This window comes from Peromyscus eremicus, chromosome 3 (genome assembly GCF_949786415.1).
Source record: "Peromyscus eremicus chromosome 3, PerEre_H2_v1, whole genome shotgun sequence".
In the NCBI taxonomy this organism is placed as follows: Eukaryota; Metazoa; Chordata; class Mammalia; order Rodentia; family Cricetidae; genus Peromyscus; species Peromyscus eremicus.
Genome location: NC_081418.1, coordinates 101,550,957 through 101,566,823, shown reverse-complemented (window position 1 = coordinate 101,566,823; position 15,867 = coordinate 101,550,957). Strand labels below are relative to the sequence as shown.

The window sequence follows — 15,867 nt, the reverse complement described above, 5'->3', positions numbered from 1 at the left end:
TAATACCTCCTTCCTATAGAGTGGCGCCAGGGCCGCATGGCACGCATCATCCTTCAGGACGAGGACGTTACCACCAAAATTGACAACGACTGGAAGAGGCTGAACACTCTGGCTCACTATCAGGTGACCCTACCATCCAGGAACCAGGCCCCCCAACGATGGTCACTGTGTGGGCTTTCCTCCCCCTAAACTGGAGCATGCCCAGCCAGGTGTGGACTGTGCTGTGCCCAAGGGATTATCTGCCTGAACCGTCCTGATGGAGACTCAGAGTGGTGGCATGACTCCCCCCAGGGCCAGAGCCAGGGGTGTCTTTAGGTGCCCCATGTTGGGCAGGACATCTTGACATCCTGGGAACTCATATCCTTGACATCTGCCCACAGGTGACAGATGGCTCATCGGTGGCACTAGTACCCAAGCAGACATCTGCCTACAACATCTCCAACTCCTCCACCTTCACTAAGTCCCTCAGCAGATACGGTGAGGGGCCAGCAGGGTTGCAACCGGGTAGTGGGTGGGCAGTGGACCTGGGCTGATGCCCTTCTTCCTGTGCTCTGCCGTCGTGTGTTGAATGACAGGACTAAAGGGGCATGGCTGTAGCCTGTCACTGGGCTCTTGGCCTTCCCTTCAATTCGGAAGCAGTGTCTCTCCCCATAACCCGTAACCAAGCAACCTCATGCTGCTCATATGGCCACAGTGGTCATTCCCAACATACCTAGAAGGAGCCTTAGTGCCCCAGATTCTGAGGGAAAACTGGCTGGGTGGGGCAGGATCTGGCCACGGGTCAGGGAAATGGCCCTGCCAGCTGACAGGCTATTCCTGCAGAGAGTATGCTGCGTACAGCCAGTAGCCCCGACAGCCTACGCTCACGAACACCCATGATCACGCCAGACCTGGAAAGTGGCACAAAGCTGTGGCACCTGGTAAAGAACCACGACCACCTGGACCAACGCGAGGGCGACCGTGGCAGCAAGATGGTCTCTGAGATCTACCTGACAAGGCTGCTGGCCACCAAGGTAGGTGTATGGGGGTAGGCCCAAAACACAAGGCCAGATTGAGAGCTCCTGCAGACCTGTTGAGGTCACCTAGAGGTTGGTGCCCTGGACAGCTCTGAAGCTCAGCACTTCATCCGCAGGGCACACTGCAGAAGTTCGTGGATGACCTGTTTGAGACCATCTTCAGCACAGCCCACCGTGGCTCTGCCCTGCCTCTGGCCATCAAGTACATGTTTGACTTCTTGGACGAGCAGGCCGACAAGCACCAGATCCACGACTCTGATGTGCGCCATACCTGGAAGAGCAATTGGTGCGGCTGGTGGTGGGCAGGCACCACAAGGGTGGGACTGCCAGGGGCAAGGCAGAGTGGGCCAGGCCCTACAGTGCCAGCATCTCCCTGGGCCTTCCCAGTTTCCAGCCCTGGGTCCTGTCACAACACTACTACTCTGGCCTATAGAGTAGTATAGAGCTCCTTGGGTGAGGGACTGCCATGTAAAAAACAGCTTAGTAGGCCAGAGCCGGTTGATAGCATGGAGGAGTGGTATTCATATTACAAGCCTGTGCTCAGTGATGTATAGTGCTGGCGTCTGGGCAGAGATGGCTCTAAAAGGCCACTCTGAGGTCACATGGCGATGAGTATGGAGCTCTGTACTGCAGCTGAAAGTGAGTACCGCCGGTGAGAGACGAGGCCCCCCCAGACCCCAGTGGGTTCATTTCAGTGCTTCCCATGACGACTGATGTGCTCAGCTCTGACCGTCCTTTTCCCAGCATAGACTACCTTTACTTGTGAACCAGCCTTAGCTGCCTGCAGCCTAGCCGTGAGCTTCTCCTGTGTGCAGCCCTGACCCAGCAGCAGGCTCCGCCCCGTGTGTGGTCTTCCCACCCCCATAGTAACCCACAAGTTTAGAGGAAGGCCACTTGGACTGAAGACTGGTCAGTTGGCTTTCCTCCCTGGCAAGGTTGGACCCTGTGTCACCAGCTCCTTCCTTCCCCTCTAGGACCCCACTCTGCATTCCCACCAGGGCATACCCCTCGTGCCCACCCCTCGTTAGCTCCTTACTCCCTGAAGTTGTGCTCTGACCTCCAAGTCCAGTTGGTCATCAGCTTCCCTAGTCTCCCGTCCCTCGGCCTGGTGTGCTGGATGGCCCTGGCCTCAGCACAGAGCCTGCACCCCTTCCCTCCGCTCGCCCCTTCCCTCCGCTCGCCTTCCCTCCGCTCGCCCCTTCTCTCCGCTCGCCCCTTCCCTCCGCTCGCCCCTTCCCTCCGCTCGCCGCCCCTTCCCTCCGCTCGCCGCCCCTTTCTCTCCGCTCGCCCCTTCCCTCCACTCGCCGCCCCTTCCCTCCGCTCGCCCCTTCCCTCCGCTCTCACCATTCCCCTTGGCATTTATCTGTTGCCTCCCTCCAGGGCTGTGGGAGCTGAAGCCCCAGACCCACCTGTGCTGCCTGTTGGGGCCCAGCAAGGGAGGGACTGCTGTAAGTCAGCACTGGCCAGGATCACTCTGCTATATGGAATCTTCTAGATTTACTCTAGAGCAGCTGCCTCAGCCATGTAGAGTTACCAGTCTTGGCACACGCCTATGGTCACCAACACCCTCAGTCTTCAGTTTCATTTAGTTTCTGTTTGAACAGCATGTGTGATAATTGGGTGCTTGGCCAGGGCTGTCTGAGGCGTTGGAGGGCATAGAGGGTGGGTGTTAAGGCATACGTCCTCGGACTGGGGCCGAGCACAGAAGCAGGGATATAAGCCAGTGTGCAGACGTCAGGAATGGCCCCTATACATAAGCTAGGCATGTGGAATAATGCTCTGGGAGGTACCAGGTTGTGGGCAGCATGTCCTGTCTGGCTAGTAGGGTGCGGGGCCTGCCCCACTTGAGCATACGGACATCCACTCATTCTCTGGAGGAGAGCGTCAAGCCTGTGGGATAGTTGGCCACACTTCTAGCTGCTGTACAGAATGAAAGTGGGGTATAGAAGAGGCCCTTCTAAGCAGTCTTGGGCCTGTTCGTCCACAGCCTGCCCCTGCGCTTCTGGGTGAATGTGATCAAGAACCCACAGTTTGTGTTTGACATCCACAAGAATAGCATCACGGATGCCTGCCTCTCGGTGGTGGCGCAGACCTTCATGGACTCCTGCTCTACATCAGAGCACAAGCTGGGCAAAGACTCACCCTCCAACAAGTTACTCTACGCTAAGGACATCCCCAACTACAAGAGCTGGGTCGAAAGGTGGGTGGCCGGCAGGAGACACAGGTTGGTGGGTGGACAGGCCCTGTAACCCCACTCATGCTGACCATGCCACACTATCAGGTACTATGCTGACATTGCCAAGATGCCTGCCATCAGTGACCAAGACATGAGCGCCTACCTAGCAGAGCAGTCCCGGCTGCATCTTAGCCAGTTCAACAGCATGAGTGCTCTGCATGAGATCTACTCCTACATCGCCAAGTACAAGGATGAGGTGTGCCCCCCAACCCCAACCCCGGATCCCCCACCCCACCCCCACCCCACCTGCATCTCAGAGCTGGCCCAATACTTGGTTTTGTACCTGACCACCCAGATATTTCTGGGACAATAAGGAAAGCAGAGATTCTGGGCATACAGAGTGGTTTCTGGGGCAGGGTGGATAGCTGTGGGCCTAGAACAGAGTTGATTGGGTTAGATGATCTCTCTGGGGCTAGGCACAAGCTGTCAGCGTCTTCTGACTTGGAGTGGAACTGCCAGGAAGCTCCTTGTCCTTTGCCAAGGAACAGGTCCCTGGCTCATCTCTGGGGTGGCTTGTCTCTACTCTGGGCTAGAGCATATGGGTGCAAATAGCCAGGGACTGGGCATGTATGGGCAGTGCCAAGGCACTGAGGCAAAGTGGCCTGTCTGGCTAAGATCCCTAGAGTCCACATGGTTGAGCTAGGGCCTACCTGGGGACAGACAGGAGATGTACACAGGCCAGAGTTACCTGGGTGTAGAGGCTTTGAACTTGGCTATGTCCCTAAGACAGATGGATTATTATAGGTCTAGAAGCAGGGAGGTTGTGTCTGCTGGCTGGGCTGAGCCAATGAGGCAGATAGCCTGGCAGCCTGTCTGGAGGTGGGAAGCCACAGACAGGTCTAAGGCCATGGACTTGTGGGCTCAGAAGGTCTCTGGGCACCAAACCAGCCATGGAAAGGCTCACAGGCTGTAGTGATTGAGGGCATAGGATGGGACACTGAGCCTGGGCTCCCACACAGACTGAGGTGTGGGGAGCCAGATGACAGTAGGTAGAGGTGTGATCCTCAAGACAACCTAAGAGCATAAGAAATGCAGCAACAGGAGAGGTCAGTGACCGTATCACAACAGATGGGAGGGAGTCAAGTGTTGCTATAGAATGCACACACAAGCCCCAGAAGGGTGGGGTGGGAGAGGTCAGAACCAGGGGCCAGGGCCTGGTGGTATAGGGGATGATGGTAGAGGTGATGATCTTGGGGGCTCACCCTGGAGTGCTGTAGGGCTCTGGATCAGAACTGTTTTCACAGTTAGGAACTGGTAGAGTCACGTTTTGACTGCTCCCCAAATTCCCCACTAGGCATGGCAGTGTCACTTGTAGTGCCCATGCAGGCTTCCCTGCGAGCTGTCAACCCATGTCTGTGGGTAGCCAGCTCTAACCCTGACTCTCTCCCACCCTGGGCCCCCTGCACCCCTTGCAGATTCTGGTAGCGCTGGAAAAAGATGAGCAGGCACGAAGGCAGCGGCTTCGGAGCAAGCTGGAGCAGGTGGTGGACACAATGGCCCTGAGCAGCTGAGCCCTGGAAGTGACCACCCAGCAGGAGGCAGAGCAGGAGGGCAGCAAGGGGGACCCAGGAGACAGCCCTTGGCTCACCTGTACGGAGTGCCAGGTGTGGGGGCTGCATTTGGGTCCTGGCCCTCGCCTTCCTCTCCCTGCCGTGCAGGGCCGATTTTTATCGCTGTGGATGTGAGGGTTCCTGCCGAGCCACCTCTGTACCTAGGGCTTGCTGCCCTGGGGCAAGGACTGCAAAGCATGGCTGGTCCTGCCCAGGGATATTTGCTGCTTGGCAAGAGCTGCTGGTGGCCTTCCTGGGAGAGAGGTGGCCTCTGAGGGGCCGAGATAGAAGGCCAGGCCCTCCAGAGGGAGGGCACCAGGACAAGGAGCTGGACCAGTTTGCAGTTCCTGGCTTCTCCAGCTGCTACCAGCAGGCAGAGTCTGAGGGAGAGGTGAGATACCCAGGGCTGGGCAAAATGAGCCACAGCCTGGGACTGTCCTACCAGCCTCTACTCCAGCACCCCATGCTTGCCACCACCCTCAGATTCACCGCGTGCTCTGCGCGGACAAGGCTGGAGTGCCACATCCTTCTGCTGGGGAGAGGCTCTACCCCCTCCTATGGAGGGGCTGCAGACCCCACTCCCGAGTGACATGCAGACAGCGGCTAGGCGAACCCCTCTCTGTCCTCAGGGCTGTGCCTCTGGGAGCCTCCGGGCTTGGGGCTCCAGTCAGAGTGCGTGTTCCCATTATTTATTCCCCACCTCCTGCTCCTGGCTCAGCCCACCATCCCACCACCCTCTGTCCTCCCTGCCCGACACTCCCCCATGGCTTCCAGTCTGGCATCTCAGCCGTGTCCTGGGCCCCCAACAGTGGGACATCTGGGTACTGCTTTTTAAGGGAACAAGAAATCCTGCTGCATTCTGCCCTGGGGAGTAGGGGCAGAGCACCTGCTGGCCGTGGACAGTGACCCAAGGGACCGGAGGTCAGCTGTGTCCACCTTTGCCCACAACAAGCAACAGAACACATTTTTAATGGACCCTGTACATATATATATATATGTATGTGTATATATATATATATATGTGGCCCCGGCCCCAGTGGGGTGCTGTACAGTTACTTGAGGGAGGAGACACAGGAAGGCAATTCAGGAGGAACCCATGTGGAAGAAAGCAAAGCCAAGGGTCCTGGAGCTGCCATCTGATGTGGCCTCTGCTCCCCACAGACGGAAGAAGCCGCTACCCAAGCTACCGGGTGCCCCAACTTCGGGTACAGAGGCTGTGGACCTGCATGACTGTGCTAGCGTTTAGTCTGAGTTGATCTTTTCGAACTGCAAGTGTTGAATACTAGAGGTGGTTAGACCCTTTTTTTAATGTTTTTTTTAAATTAATTAATTAGTCATTGGGAAAGCAAGCGAGCAGCCTATCCCCTTTTCAAGTTCACTTTTTCGATGGTACTAAAGATTATAATGGATTTTAAGGGACAGCTAACTGTGGCCAGGCCCAGCCTCAGTGCTGGGGAAAGCGTACCCCACGTCCATGGGCTACTAGCCTTGTGGTCCCTCACATTCCAAGCTGGGGAGCCAGATGGGACAGGGCGGAGGTCGGACTGGAGCTGCGCCTTTAGGTTGCTCTGGGGCAGGTGCAAGGACTCAGGGAGCTCCTCCTCCGTGGTTGTCAAGGGGCCTGGGCACCCTAGGCCCTGAGCTCTGGTCAGGTGTCTGTGTGGCTCACTCTTTGGGCTGATACTGGGCTCAGCCAAGTCTAGCCAGCCTGGATATAGCCGTTTCTCAGCCCCTGTTGCCTGGGGTTTTACCCATGGATATACCCCTCTCTTCCTTCCGATGCCTCCGGGCTGTGCCTGGGTGGGAGCCTCAGTTTCCCCTAAAGTCTTCCCTGGATGTGGGCTTCAGATAGAAGCCCCCAGTTCTTCCAGCTCTGCCTGGACCACGCACAGCTTCTAGGCTCAATGCCTTCACTATCCAGCCCCACCACCCTGCCCAAGGCCCCCAGCTCCCTTAGAATGGGTCAACCTCACTCTACCCTACCAGGCCACCTCACCCATGTGGGTGTCATAGGTGGGTGGCGAGGTAGCCTGGAGCAGCCTCCCTAGGGCATCTGTTCGCAAGCACTTTAGCGTATCTGTTTACATGCGAGCTGCCCTAGCTGGTCTCACCAGGCATCCTCTCACCAGGCACAGCCATCAGGGCCAGGCCCCACCTCCCTGCCACTCCTGGACTGGGCTCTGACATCTGCTTGTCCTTGGTGTTCAAGAGCCATCCCATCTCCGGCACCCTGCAAAGGGCTCCACTCCAGCTTAGATACAGCTTGGGTTTGGGGCCCCCTGTGCACTGAGTGGTAGCTGCTCAAGGCCACCCTCTACAGTCCTAGGCCCAAGGAGGTGGCCAAGCACTATTCCAGCCAGCCTGGCCCTAACACTCTTGGTACTGCCGGCCTGCCATAGGCTCTGTCCCCCAAAGCCCTAACCTCCTGCCTGGTTTTCCCCTTTGAACCCAGACTCAGGAGTACCTGGGCTGTTAAAAGTTGAGCCTGGGTGCCTGGCCTCCACATGCCTTGGGCTGGCCCTGTGCTCTCCAGCTGCCCCACCCTCTTATGGTCGGACAGCTAAACAGGGCAGCAGGGATAAGGGCCTTGATGTGTCCCCAAGAGGCACAGCATTGAGTCCCAGGCACAGGCCAATAACCTCTGTTGGTACAGAGGGGCCCGAACCGCCACCCCCTTCTCCAGTTCCCCCAGTTTGGATCTGGTGGCTCACATCGGTGCTACACAAGCTAGAGTAGATATATTTAGAGAGAGAAAGATATTTTTAAGGTGAAGCCCATGATTAGCTGTCCTTTAATGCCGCAGAACACTCCCTTTACACCCCCCCCCCAAAAAAAAACGGTCATTTGGATGGTCTGAGTAGACCAGGCCTCGGCCATTGCTTCTCTGGAAGCGGCAGAGCCGATATGCTCCGCCATCAGATGTGTAAATATACGGCTATTTCCTATTTTACGGTTCTTCAGATTTAGTACTTGTAAATAAACACACATTAAGGAGAGATTAAACATTTTTGCTAAAGCTCGTGGCTCTGGGTCTTATTCTAGTGGGGTAAGGATCCAAGAGGTAGCCATAGAAATAGGGAGCATATCACATCCTCAGGGCAATACCTCATAGATGGCAGCAGGCACCCTGAACCTCTGCCCTCCAGACTAGGGGCTTGGTGTGAACACGCAGGGTCAGTGCACCCAAAAACCTAATAGACGCGTGTATCACATCAGCTTCATCAGTGGCTGAAAACACGAACAGCATACCCTCTCATCTGAACTCGGGCAAGGTCAAAGAGGGAACCTCATGGTAGCCTGTGTGACAGGACCGTGCACAGTCCTCATTGGGAACATACCCATCTATAAGGCTGGACCCCTGAGGCCTTGTTAACCTAAAAGCAGATTCCATCCCCAGGATTCAGGGCAACCCAGAAGTGCAGGCACGGCCTTGCACTAAGGAGCCTAGGGTGGGACAGCCCATGTGCACACTCATTCAGTTTCATGGGGTGAAGGGTTCTTTCAGTCTCTGCTGTCGCATGGCTTGGCTCAGGGGCCCAGTCTTGCCCTTCTTACCTGGGCAGAGTGTTGTGTGGAGTTGGGTGCAGAAGCACTGAAGGAGGCAGCTCCCAATGCCTGTGCTCGTGCTCCACCTCCGTGGGAGCATCTTAGTGCCTAGGGCCCGTGTGATGATTGTGCTGTATTGTTCACCGCCTGCACAAGGCCAGGGAGCAGAGGTTCCAGGCCACACTGGTTCCCATGGGCTCTGAAGCACCCTGCCTGCCTCTGTCTCATTTTGGTCTTTTCTGGACTCTGATGGCATTCCATAAATCACAATCAGTGCTCCTCCATTCTCAGCTGGTCTGTCCTGACAGCCAGCTCGGTTAAAAAAAAAAAAAGTAATCACCATGAAATTGCATGGGAAACAGATTTAGCAAATGTGGTCCCGTTTGGGGTGTGACATGGCCCGTTTCTGTCTCTTGAGCCTTTCCGACTTTGTGGCACAATCAGCCCTGCCTCAATTACCCTCGTTAGGCTGCCAAGGCTCTGGCTCTGCCACCCAGGAGTGAGGCAACCTCTCAAAGCAGCAATCAGTGCCCCTGCACGGGGTGATCAAGCATGATTAGGGCAAGCAAGGTCTGATTACCACACAGCGCATAGAAGGCAGGGCTATGGTGGCTCTGAGCAGGGCAGCCAAAGGGTCTGGGTGTCAGAGTTCAAGGCCAGTCCTCAACTCTGGATCAAGAGGGCGTTTTGCTGTATCTCTCCTGGGCCCCAGAGCAGCCATGGTTCCCACAGAGAACAAAGCAGGGAGCTGGAATGATAACCAGGCCAGAGGTATGAGGAAGATGTCTGCTGATAGACTTGGGTACATGGAGGAAGTCTAGCTGAGGTTCAGAGGGCCATATCAGGAACCAAACCATCCAGGAGATGGCCTCTGGGGAAAGAATGGAGTCCCAGAGGAGGGAAGGACCATTTGCAAAAGCAGGAGTGACCTAGGTACCAGGGTCCATGTGAAGACCTAGGAGAAGCCTGTATGAGACAGAAGCCAAGCAGGCTACCTGCAGAGGAATGGGGATGCCAGCCCCTGGGAAGCTGGAAACTGACCTGGTTTACTCTTGGTGGCTAAAGGACTGGCCATTGGAGGCTGATGGGAGACGCCTGCAGTAGCACAGCTCTACCCACTGGGGGTACTGTGTGGCAGATATCTCTGGCAGGTCCATCCATGAGATGACAGGCCACACCTGGCTGGGTGTCTCGGTCTCCTGGAGTGAGGTTCTCAGAGACAACAGCTTCTTCAGGCTATGCTGGGCCCAAGATACAATACAGGGCAGATCTGGCCATGGCCCAGCCCCTGGGGATGGTTGTTTCTTCAGTGTGGCCCCGGGCTGGTAGCAATCAGCCAATGTTAGCTAATTTTAGAGGAGGCCAGGGACAAAGGTGAGATACCTACTCCAAGAGACCCTGGGCACCTAGGTGGGGCCTGTATTCATTCTTTGCCTGCCCTGGCTCCTGAAGCCCTTATCTGTGGTGAGGCTTTGCAAGGACAGTGCCCAGGAATTCCCAAACACTGGGAAGGCAGAGGGAAGTTTCCACACAGGAGCAGGTACCTACAGCTATCACCTGCCCCTGGGAGACTTGCCTGATGTTGTTCACGGACGGACGGACGTAGTCTGCTGGGAATCAAGCCTTCTGGCCATGCTGGCTGTATCCAGTTCATAATCCACCCTCAATAAACACCTAGGCATGTCCCTTAAAGATGCCCTTCTGTTTGTAATATGGTGGGCTGGTGAGAGAGCTGGTTGACTTTTACAAAGGTCAAAGAGTGCCTGACCTCATTCCTGGTTGGATCTAGGTGGTTCTATGGGGTCAGAAGTACCCCATCTTTCTCTTATCTTCCACATCTTCCCAAATCAGGCCTCTGGTGGCTGCTGCATAATAGGGAAGTGGTCCCTTTGGTCAGCAGGTGTCTAGGTGGGGATTTTATTAGCCACCCTTACGGCATCTGCACCTGTTTGAACCAATTAATCTGACCTCAAGGAGGAGATGCTCTGGTGGGCACATGCCCAAGAGAATGGTCAATGCACCTGAGCCTGAATTTTGCTAATCATTCAGAGCTGTGCCCATGCACAGGTTCTGGCCTGCACAATCCTAAGCCCGACTTCTCTGGTATTGTGACATTACCTCCTGGAGAGAAAGGGGGAGGCTCCTAAGACTCCTGAAGCTGTAAGATCTCTGAGGCCCCTTCCTAAGATCAAGTAAGCAGTAATACTTTCTGAGGAAGAGACTTTCCAGATTGCCTGAAAGTTTTGCAGGGAGCTCCAGGGATGCAAATTCTGAGGGTGGTCACCCACGCTAGGTCAGGCCTTTCTGTGGGTCAGCTGACACCAAGTCACCTGTGCTCTTGCAAGTAACACTGATAAACTTGTCGGCTCAGTAAACGAGACGTGGGTGGGATTGTTTCTTCGGTCAGTCATTGGTGCCCAATTGAGACGATCAGTTCTCTTATGTGGGTTCTTGTCCCACCTTGCCTCCAAGAATGGGGTGAGCAGACAGGGGAGGAAGTGAGGGCGCTTAGAGAAGATTCACATAATAGGAAAGTGGGAACCCTGGGACCCTCAGTGGCAGCAGGGTCTCAACCAAGAGAGGCTGTAGACATTGTAATGTTCTTACAGGCTTGCCTGGAGATTGTCGGCAAGCTTGCAGCTCCAGAGGGCTTGTGGTGCCCTCAGGCATGGAAGCCTCTGACAGGACTGTCTCTTCCTTCTCCACAGAGGACCCAGAAACTGGGCCAGAGCCAGGAGCTGGGCTCTGGAACCTTCTTGTCTTCTTTCTTCAAAACATGCTGCAAGAAGACTCTGTCCAGAGCTTGGTAGTTCTCTTATATTGGGCCAGGTGAACTCTGGCTGAATGTGCATGTATGCAAATAAGATATAAAATGAGGCCAATCAGGGAAGAGCTATCAAACCCAAAAGAGGAAAGAGAAAGCCCACCCAAACCTGAGGGATGCCCTCTCCCCTCTCCCCGTCTCTTCATGTTTCAAAGGAATCTGGAAAGGTGGGAATCTGCCTGCAGCTTTTCACAGTTGGTGCGCTGCCAGTGCTTTGGCTTGTTCAAGGATGCTGGGGACTTGGAATCAGATCAAAAGCCCAGAACTGTTCAGTCTTCTCTGGGGACTGCTCAGCACAGCCTGCTGCATTCCAGGGTTCTTGTGTGGGTTTGTACCAGCCAGGGTCTGTGTGTGTGCACATGTGTGCATGCGTGTTTGTGTGTGTGTGTGCGCGTGCGTGCGTGCGTGCGTGCGTGCGTGTGTGTGTGTGTGTGTGTGTGTTTCATTCCCCTGCTACCCGAGCAGCTGAGAGCTAAGAAGGTACCTGACAGTTAGATGGTGACAGAGGAGTCTCTTGTTTGTCCCTGGACTGCTCCAATCAACCGTGGCTCCTGGCTGTCCAACATAGCCCACCTGGCTCCTCACCATGGGGCTCTCCATTCAGGAGGGACTCCTATCTCCAGTACTATCTGTAGTCAAGAGATGTTTGTTCACATCTTTGGATGAAACTGGGCTCTCCTTGTCCATGAATCCTGGTTTCAGGGTCAGTTCTGAAGCTTGGGTCTAGCTGCCATCCTTTGTCAGAGCTGCCCCCCGTCAGTCAAGCTCTCTTTCCTATGGTTTCTGTAACCCTGTGCTTCTCTTTCCAGATCCCCTCATTTTTGTCAGGCCACCTGCTGTGGTTCTAGGTCATATCTGCATGATAGAGAACTCACCACACCCAGTGCCAGGCCCACACAAACTGAAGCCCAGAAGTCCAGGTGGGTCCCTAGGAGGCTCCAATGAAGAACTGAGACATTCCTCCTACTTTTTACTTGTTGGCCAGGACTGAAAGACCACCAGAGGAAGGACACTTTGGTGGTTTAAATAGGAATGGCCCCCATAGATGTGTTTGAATGCTTGGCCCATAGGGAGTGACATTATTAGGAGATGTGACCTTGTTGGAGCAGGTGTGGCCTTGTTGGAGGAAGTGTGTCACTGTGGGGGTGGGCTTTGAGGTCTCATATGCTCAAGCTATGCCCAGTGTGGGACACAGTTCACTTCCTGTTGCCTGCCGATCAAGATGTAGAATTCTCAGCTCCTCCAGCACCATGTCTGCCTGAATGCTGCCATGCCCCCTGCCATGATGATACTGGAATAAAACTCTGAAACTGTAGGCTAGCCCTGGTTAAATATTTTCCTTTATAAGAGTTGCCATGATCATGGTGTATCTTCACCACAATAGAAACCCTAACTAAGATAGACACATAGTTCTAGCTCAAGAACGGGCCATAGCTGGCAAGATGGGCTCATCTGGTGAAGTCATTTATTACCTAACCCGATGACCTGAGTTCCATCCCTGGAACCCACATGTGTCCACCCCGACCTGCTCATAAAGAAAGAAGAAAGGAAAAGAAAAGAAAAGAAAAGAGAAAAAAGAAAAAGGAAGGAAGGAAGGAAGGAAGGAAGGAAGGAAGGAAGGAAGGAAGGAAGGAAGGAAGGAAGGAAGGACAACCAATGTATCCCACTTCTCTAATAAATAGCTTAGATGCACTCATGGCCACTGATGTGGTGGGGAGAGTAGCCAAGCCTGGTGAGAACACACGGGTATCTTTTATTGCCCTTTGGCACTGGCCTCTGTCACACAGTAAAATGGATGGACTTGAGCCCCACCCAAGGTTAGGGTGGGAGTGGGGAGAAAGCTTATGAAAAAGTCCAACAGGCTGACTTCCTGTTTGCAGCGTCCTGGTGACGGGTGCGAGGGAAGAGTTTCTAACCCTTTGTGCTGCCTTGAGTGCCATGGGCAGAGTTCATGGAGAGAGCTCAAGGGGAGGGGCAGAAGTCAGGCGAGAGAGACTAAGCAGAGGAAAGGGGGCTGCTAGGGGCTAAGCAACAAGTGACTGACAGTGAGGGCCATTCAGAGCCGAGGGACAGAAGAAAGCTATGACGCCACAGTGTAGAGAGTGGAGCCGAAGAAGCCCTGAGTGAGTGATGTCCTGGGTGAATGTGTATTGTTGACATGGGCATGGCCATGCAAAGGACTCCAAAGCTCAGACCCATGGGGTATCAGCAAAGCCATTACCCGTGGGGCCAGGCCCCAGGGGAATGCGAAGCTTTCCTCAACAGCCCGAGTAAGAGTGTTTATGGGTAATTATCAGTGTATGCAGACTAGCAGCTGCAGCTTCCTTCTCCAGGATGTCCACAGCCTGAGACTGCTCCCTACAGACACCTAGAGAGACTAGCAAAACCCCACCTCTCCTGCTCTACCTAATAAAGACAATAAGGTAGCAGGATCCCACTTGATCTCAGTTTTACTGTACATATGTCTGTGTGTCTATCCTCTCTTCACTACCTCACTGCTCCTAGTTGGGGTTCCAGGACCCAGGCTGCATGAGACATGGCACCCAGGAGAACAGTCTATGCTCACATCACTCACGGTGGCGTGCAGTGCTCAGCCTGCCCAGCTGTACAAGGTGACATTTCCTCTGGAGCTGACAAGGGACCTGAGCTTTCTCTCCTAGTGTCAGGAGACCCACATGCTTTGCCATGACCTTAAGCCATCTGGCGGAAGAAGAAGAGCAAGGGAGCACCCATTCCTCTTGGGAAACTGATCTGGAACCAACACATTTTCAAAACAGAAACCATTAAAGGGGCTTCTTTAGTAGCATGGGATTGCGGCACTTTTAAATCTGATGTTTGACCCTGCCTCCCTGTGGGGCAATATCAGAGAAGTCACAGCCAATTAGGAAGCCACATTGGCAAACCCACCTGAGCAGGGTGTGTACACATTTAACCCCAGATGCCACAGGCTGAGGGCAGCGGAGGGGCACAGACCCAGGGGTCCCAATCTTCCCTCCTCTGAGGGCTGCCCTCATGTCTGGCAGACCCATGACATCTGGCAGATCAGAACTTGCTCCATAATGTGGGGCTTGCCAGGGTCACCCACAGAGGCAGTTTTCTTTCCTGAAAGAGAGGTGACAGGTTTGGTTTGGTTTGCTTTGTAACAAGGGGCAGAGTTTGTGAAGAAAGAGTTTGGGGGCCTCTTTGGGCTGTCCAGACATGAAGCTGACTCTAAGGTTTGGGACCCCAAGACACGAGGCATCTCCAGTGTGCCATGTAATGACCAGCACCCATCTGCTTCTCAACCTCAGTCACCTCAGCCTGAGAAGCCTAATGGCGCTGCTGAAGCTGGTCTGCAGAGTGTGGCTGTCCCTCCTGAGAGGCAAATGGCCCTCTATCTGCAGTCAGACCCGGCACCTGGGCCTAAATGTCTAAATGTCTGCTCAGAGCTGATATGGCCAACCTAGAGACTTCAGCATGCTCAGACACACAGACATACAGGCACACATACACATACATACATCACACAACACAACACCTGAGACTGTCCCCTCAGGCCTCTGCCCACAAGTCAGGGGCCCCTGAGACTCACTTGTGGACATCAACACAAAGGGTAAAGCCATGGCTATATCCCATGGTGGGGGCTAATCCTGGATTAGGAAGCTGCCAGCACAGAACCACTTGGCTCCAGCATGCTCTCAGCATGCTGCTCAAGGCCCATTAGATCTTGCAGGCAGAGGCTCTCAAAGCTCGGGTGGGTGGTCGTGACTTTGGAGTTCCTGCCAACTTCCAAGCTCCCATTTCCCATAATCACTGGCTCACAGCATCTCCCATGGTGGGAAGTGGGCATTCCCCTCACTCAAAGCAGGATCTTTACCGACCCACTGGGATTGGGGGGTGGCTAAGGACTGGCAAAATTCTCCGGTCCCCAGCCTTGTCCCTGGCTTCTAGAAAGGACATCAGGTTTAGTTACTCCGAAAAGCCATGGTTTTTCTTTCTCCCTCCAGGTACATCAGGGTTATCTTCTTGGTGGCCATTGTATTCCAAATAGCCACATCATACAGCACTCTTCCCCCGTCACAGCACATTGCTGGTGTTTTATCTTGCTGGCATGTGGGGACAGGGACTGGTCTGTCTCCATCCCAGATGTCTTCTGTTCTTAGGGTGGTATCTGGTACACAGTAGGCGATCAGTACGTGCTTGTTGAGTGGATGGATGATGAATTACCACATGCTATTTTTTGCACACATGCAGTCTGTACATCTTGGTGGACAATGTCCCATTTGTGACTGGGCAAATGCACCAAGCTATTGCCCATCTCCCTTAAACTTGGCCTTTCCGATGGGGCCCAGGGTTTGCAGGACCCTACTGTGATGGACTGTTGTATTGGTCAGTGTTTTTGTCACTGTGACCAGATATCTGAGGGAAACTACTTAAACATTATTTTGGTTACAGCCCTGGAGATTTTGATCCAGTTGTTCCTGCTATGGGGCTGGGATGGAGCTGAGCATCATGGAGGGAGAGCAGAGCAGAGCACAACTTCTCACCTCATGTTGGCCAAGAAGCAAAGATAGAGAGAACAGAGAGGCAGGGCACAAGGTATCCCCTGCATAGGTGTGACCCTAGCAACCAACCTCTTCCATCCGGGCCCCACCTCTCAATTCTGTCACTTGTTCATCAGGAGTCATCCAAGAGGTCAGAGCCTTGTGATGTTCT

The 15,867-nt window shown here is 54.2% G+C and overlaps 1 protein-coding gene across 1 annotated transcript in view; it reads left to right on the top strand.

Moving 5' to 3' along the window:
- The window catches only part of Plxna1 (plexin A1), a 41,482-nt gene extending 33,842 nt beyond the window's left edge, over positions 1-7,640 (top strand). Inside the window, exons 25-31 of the mRNA XM_059258176.1 lie at positions 20-123; positions 381-477; positions 823-1,013; positions 1,133-1,302; positions 3,004-3,216; positions 3,298-3,448; positions 4,668-7,640. Of these exons, the coding sequence (XP_059114159.1) occupies positions 20-123; positions 381-477; positions 823-1,013; positions 1,133-1,302; positions 3,004-3,216; positions 3,298-3,448; positions 4,668-4,763 (1,022 nt within the window). The 3' untranslated portion in view covers positions 4,764-7,640. The remainder of the gene's footprint in view (positions 1-19; positions 124-380; positions 478-822; positions 1,014-1,132; positions 1,303-3,003; positions 3,217-3,297; positions 3,449-4,667) is intronic.
- The last annotated feature ends 8,227 nt before the right edge of the window (positions 7,641-15,867 follow it).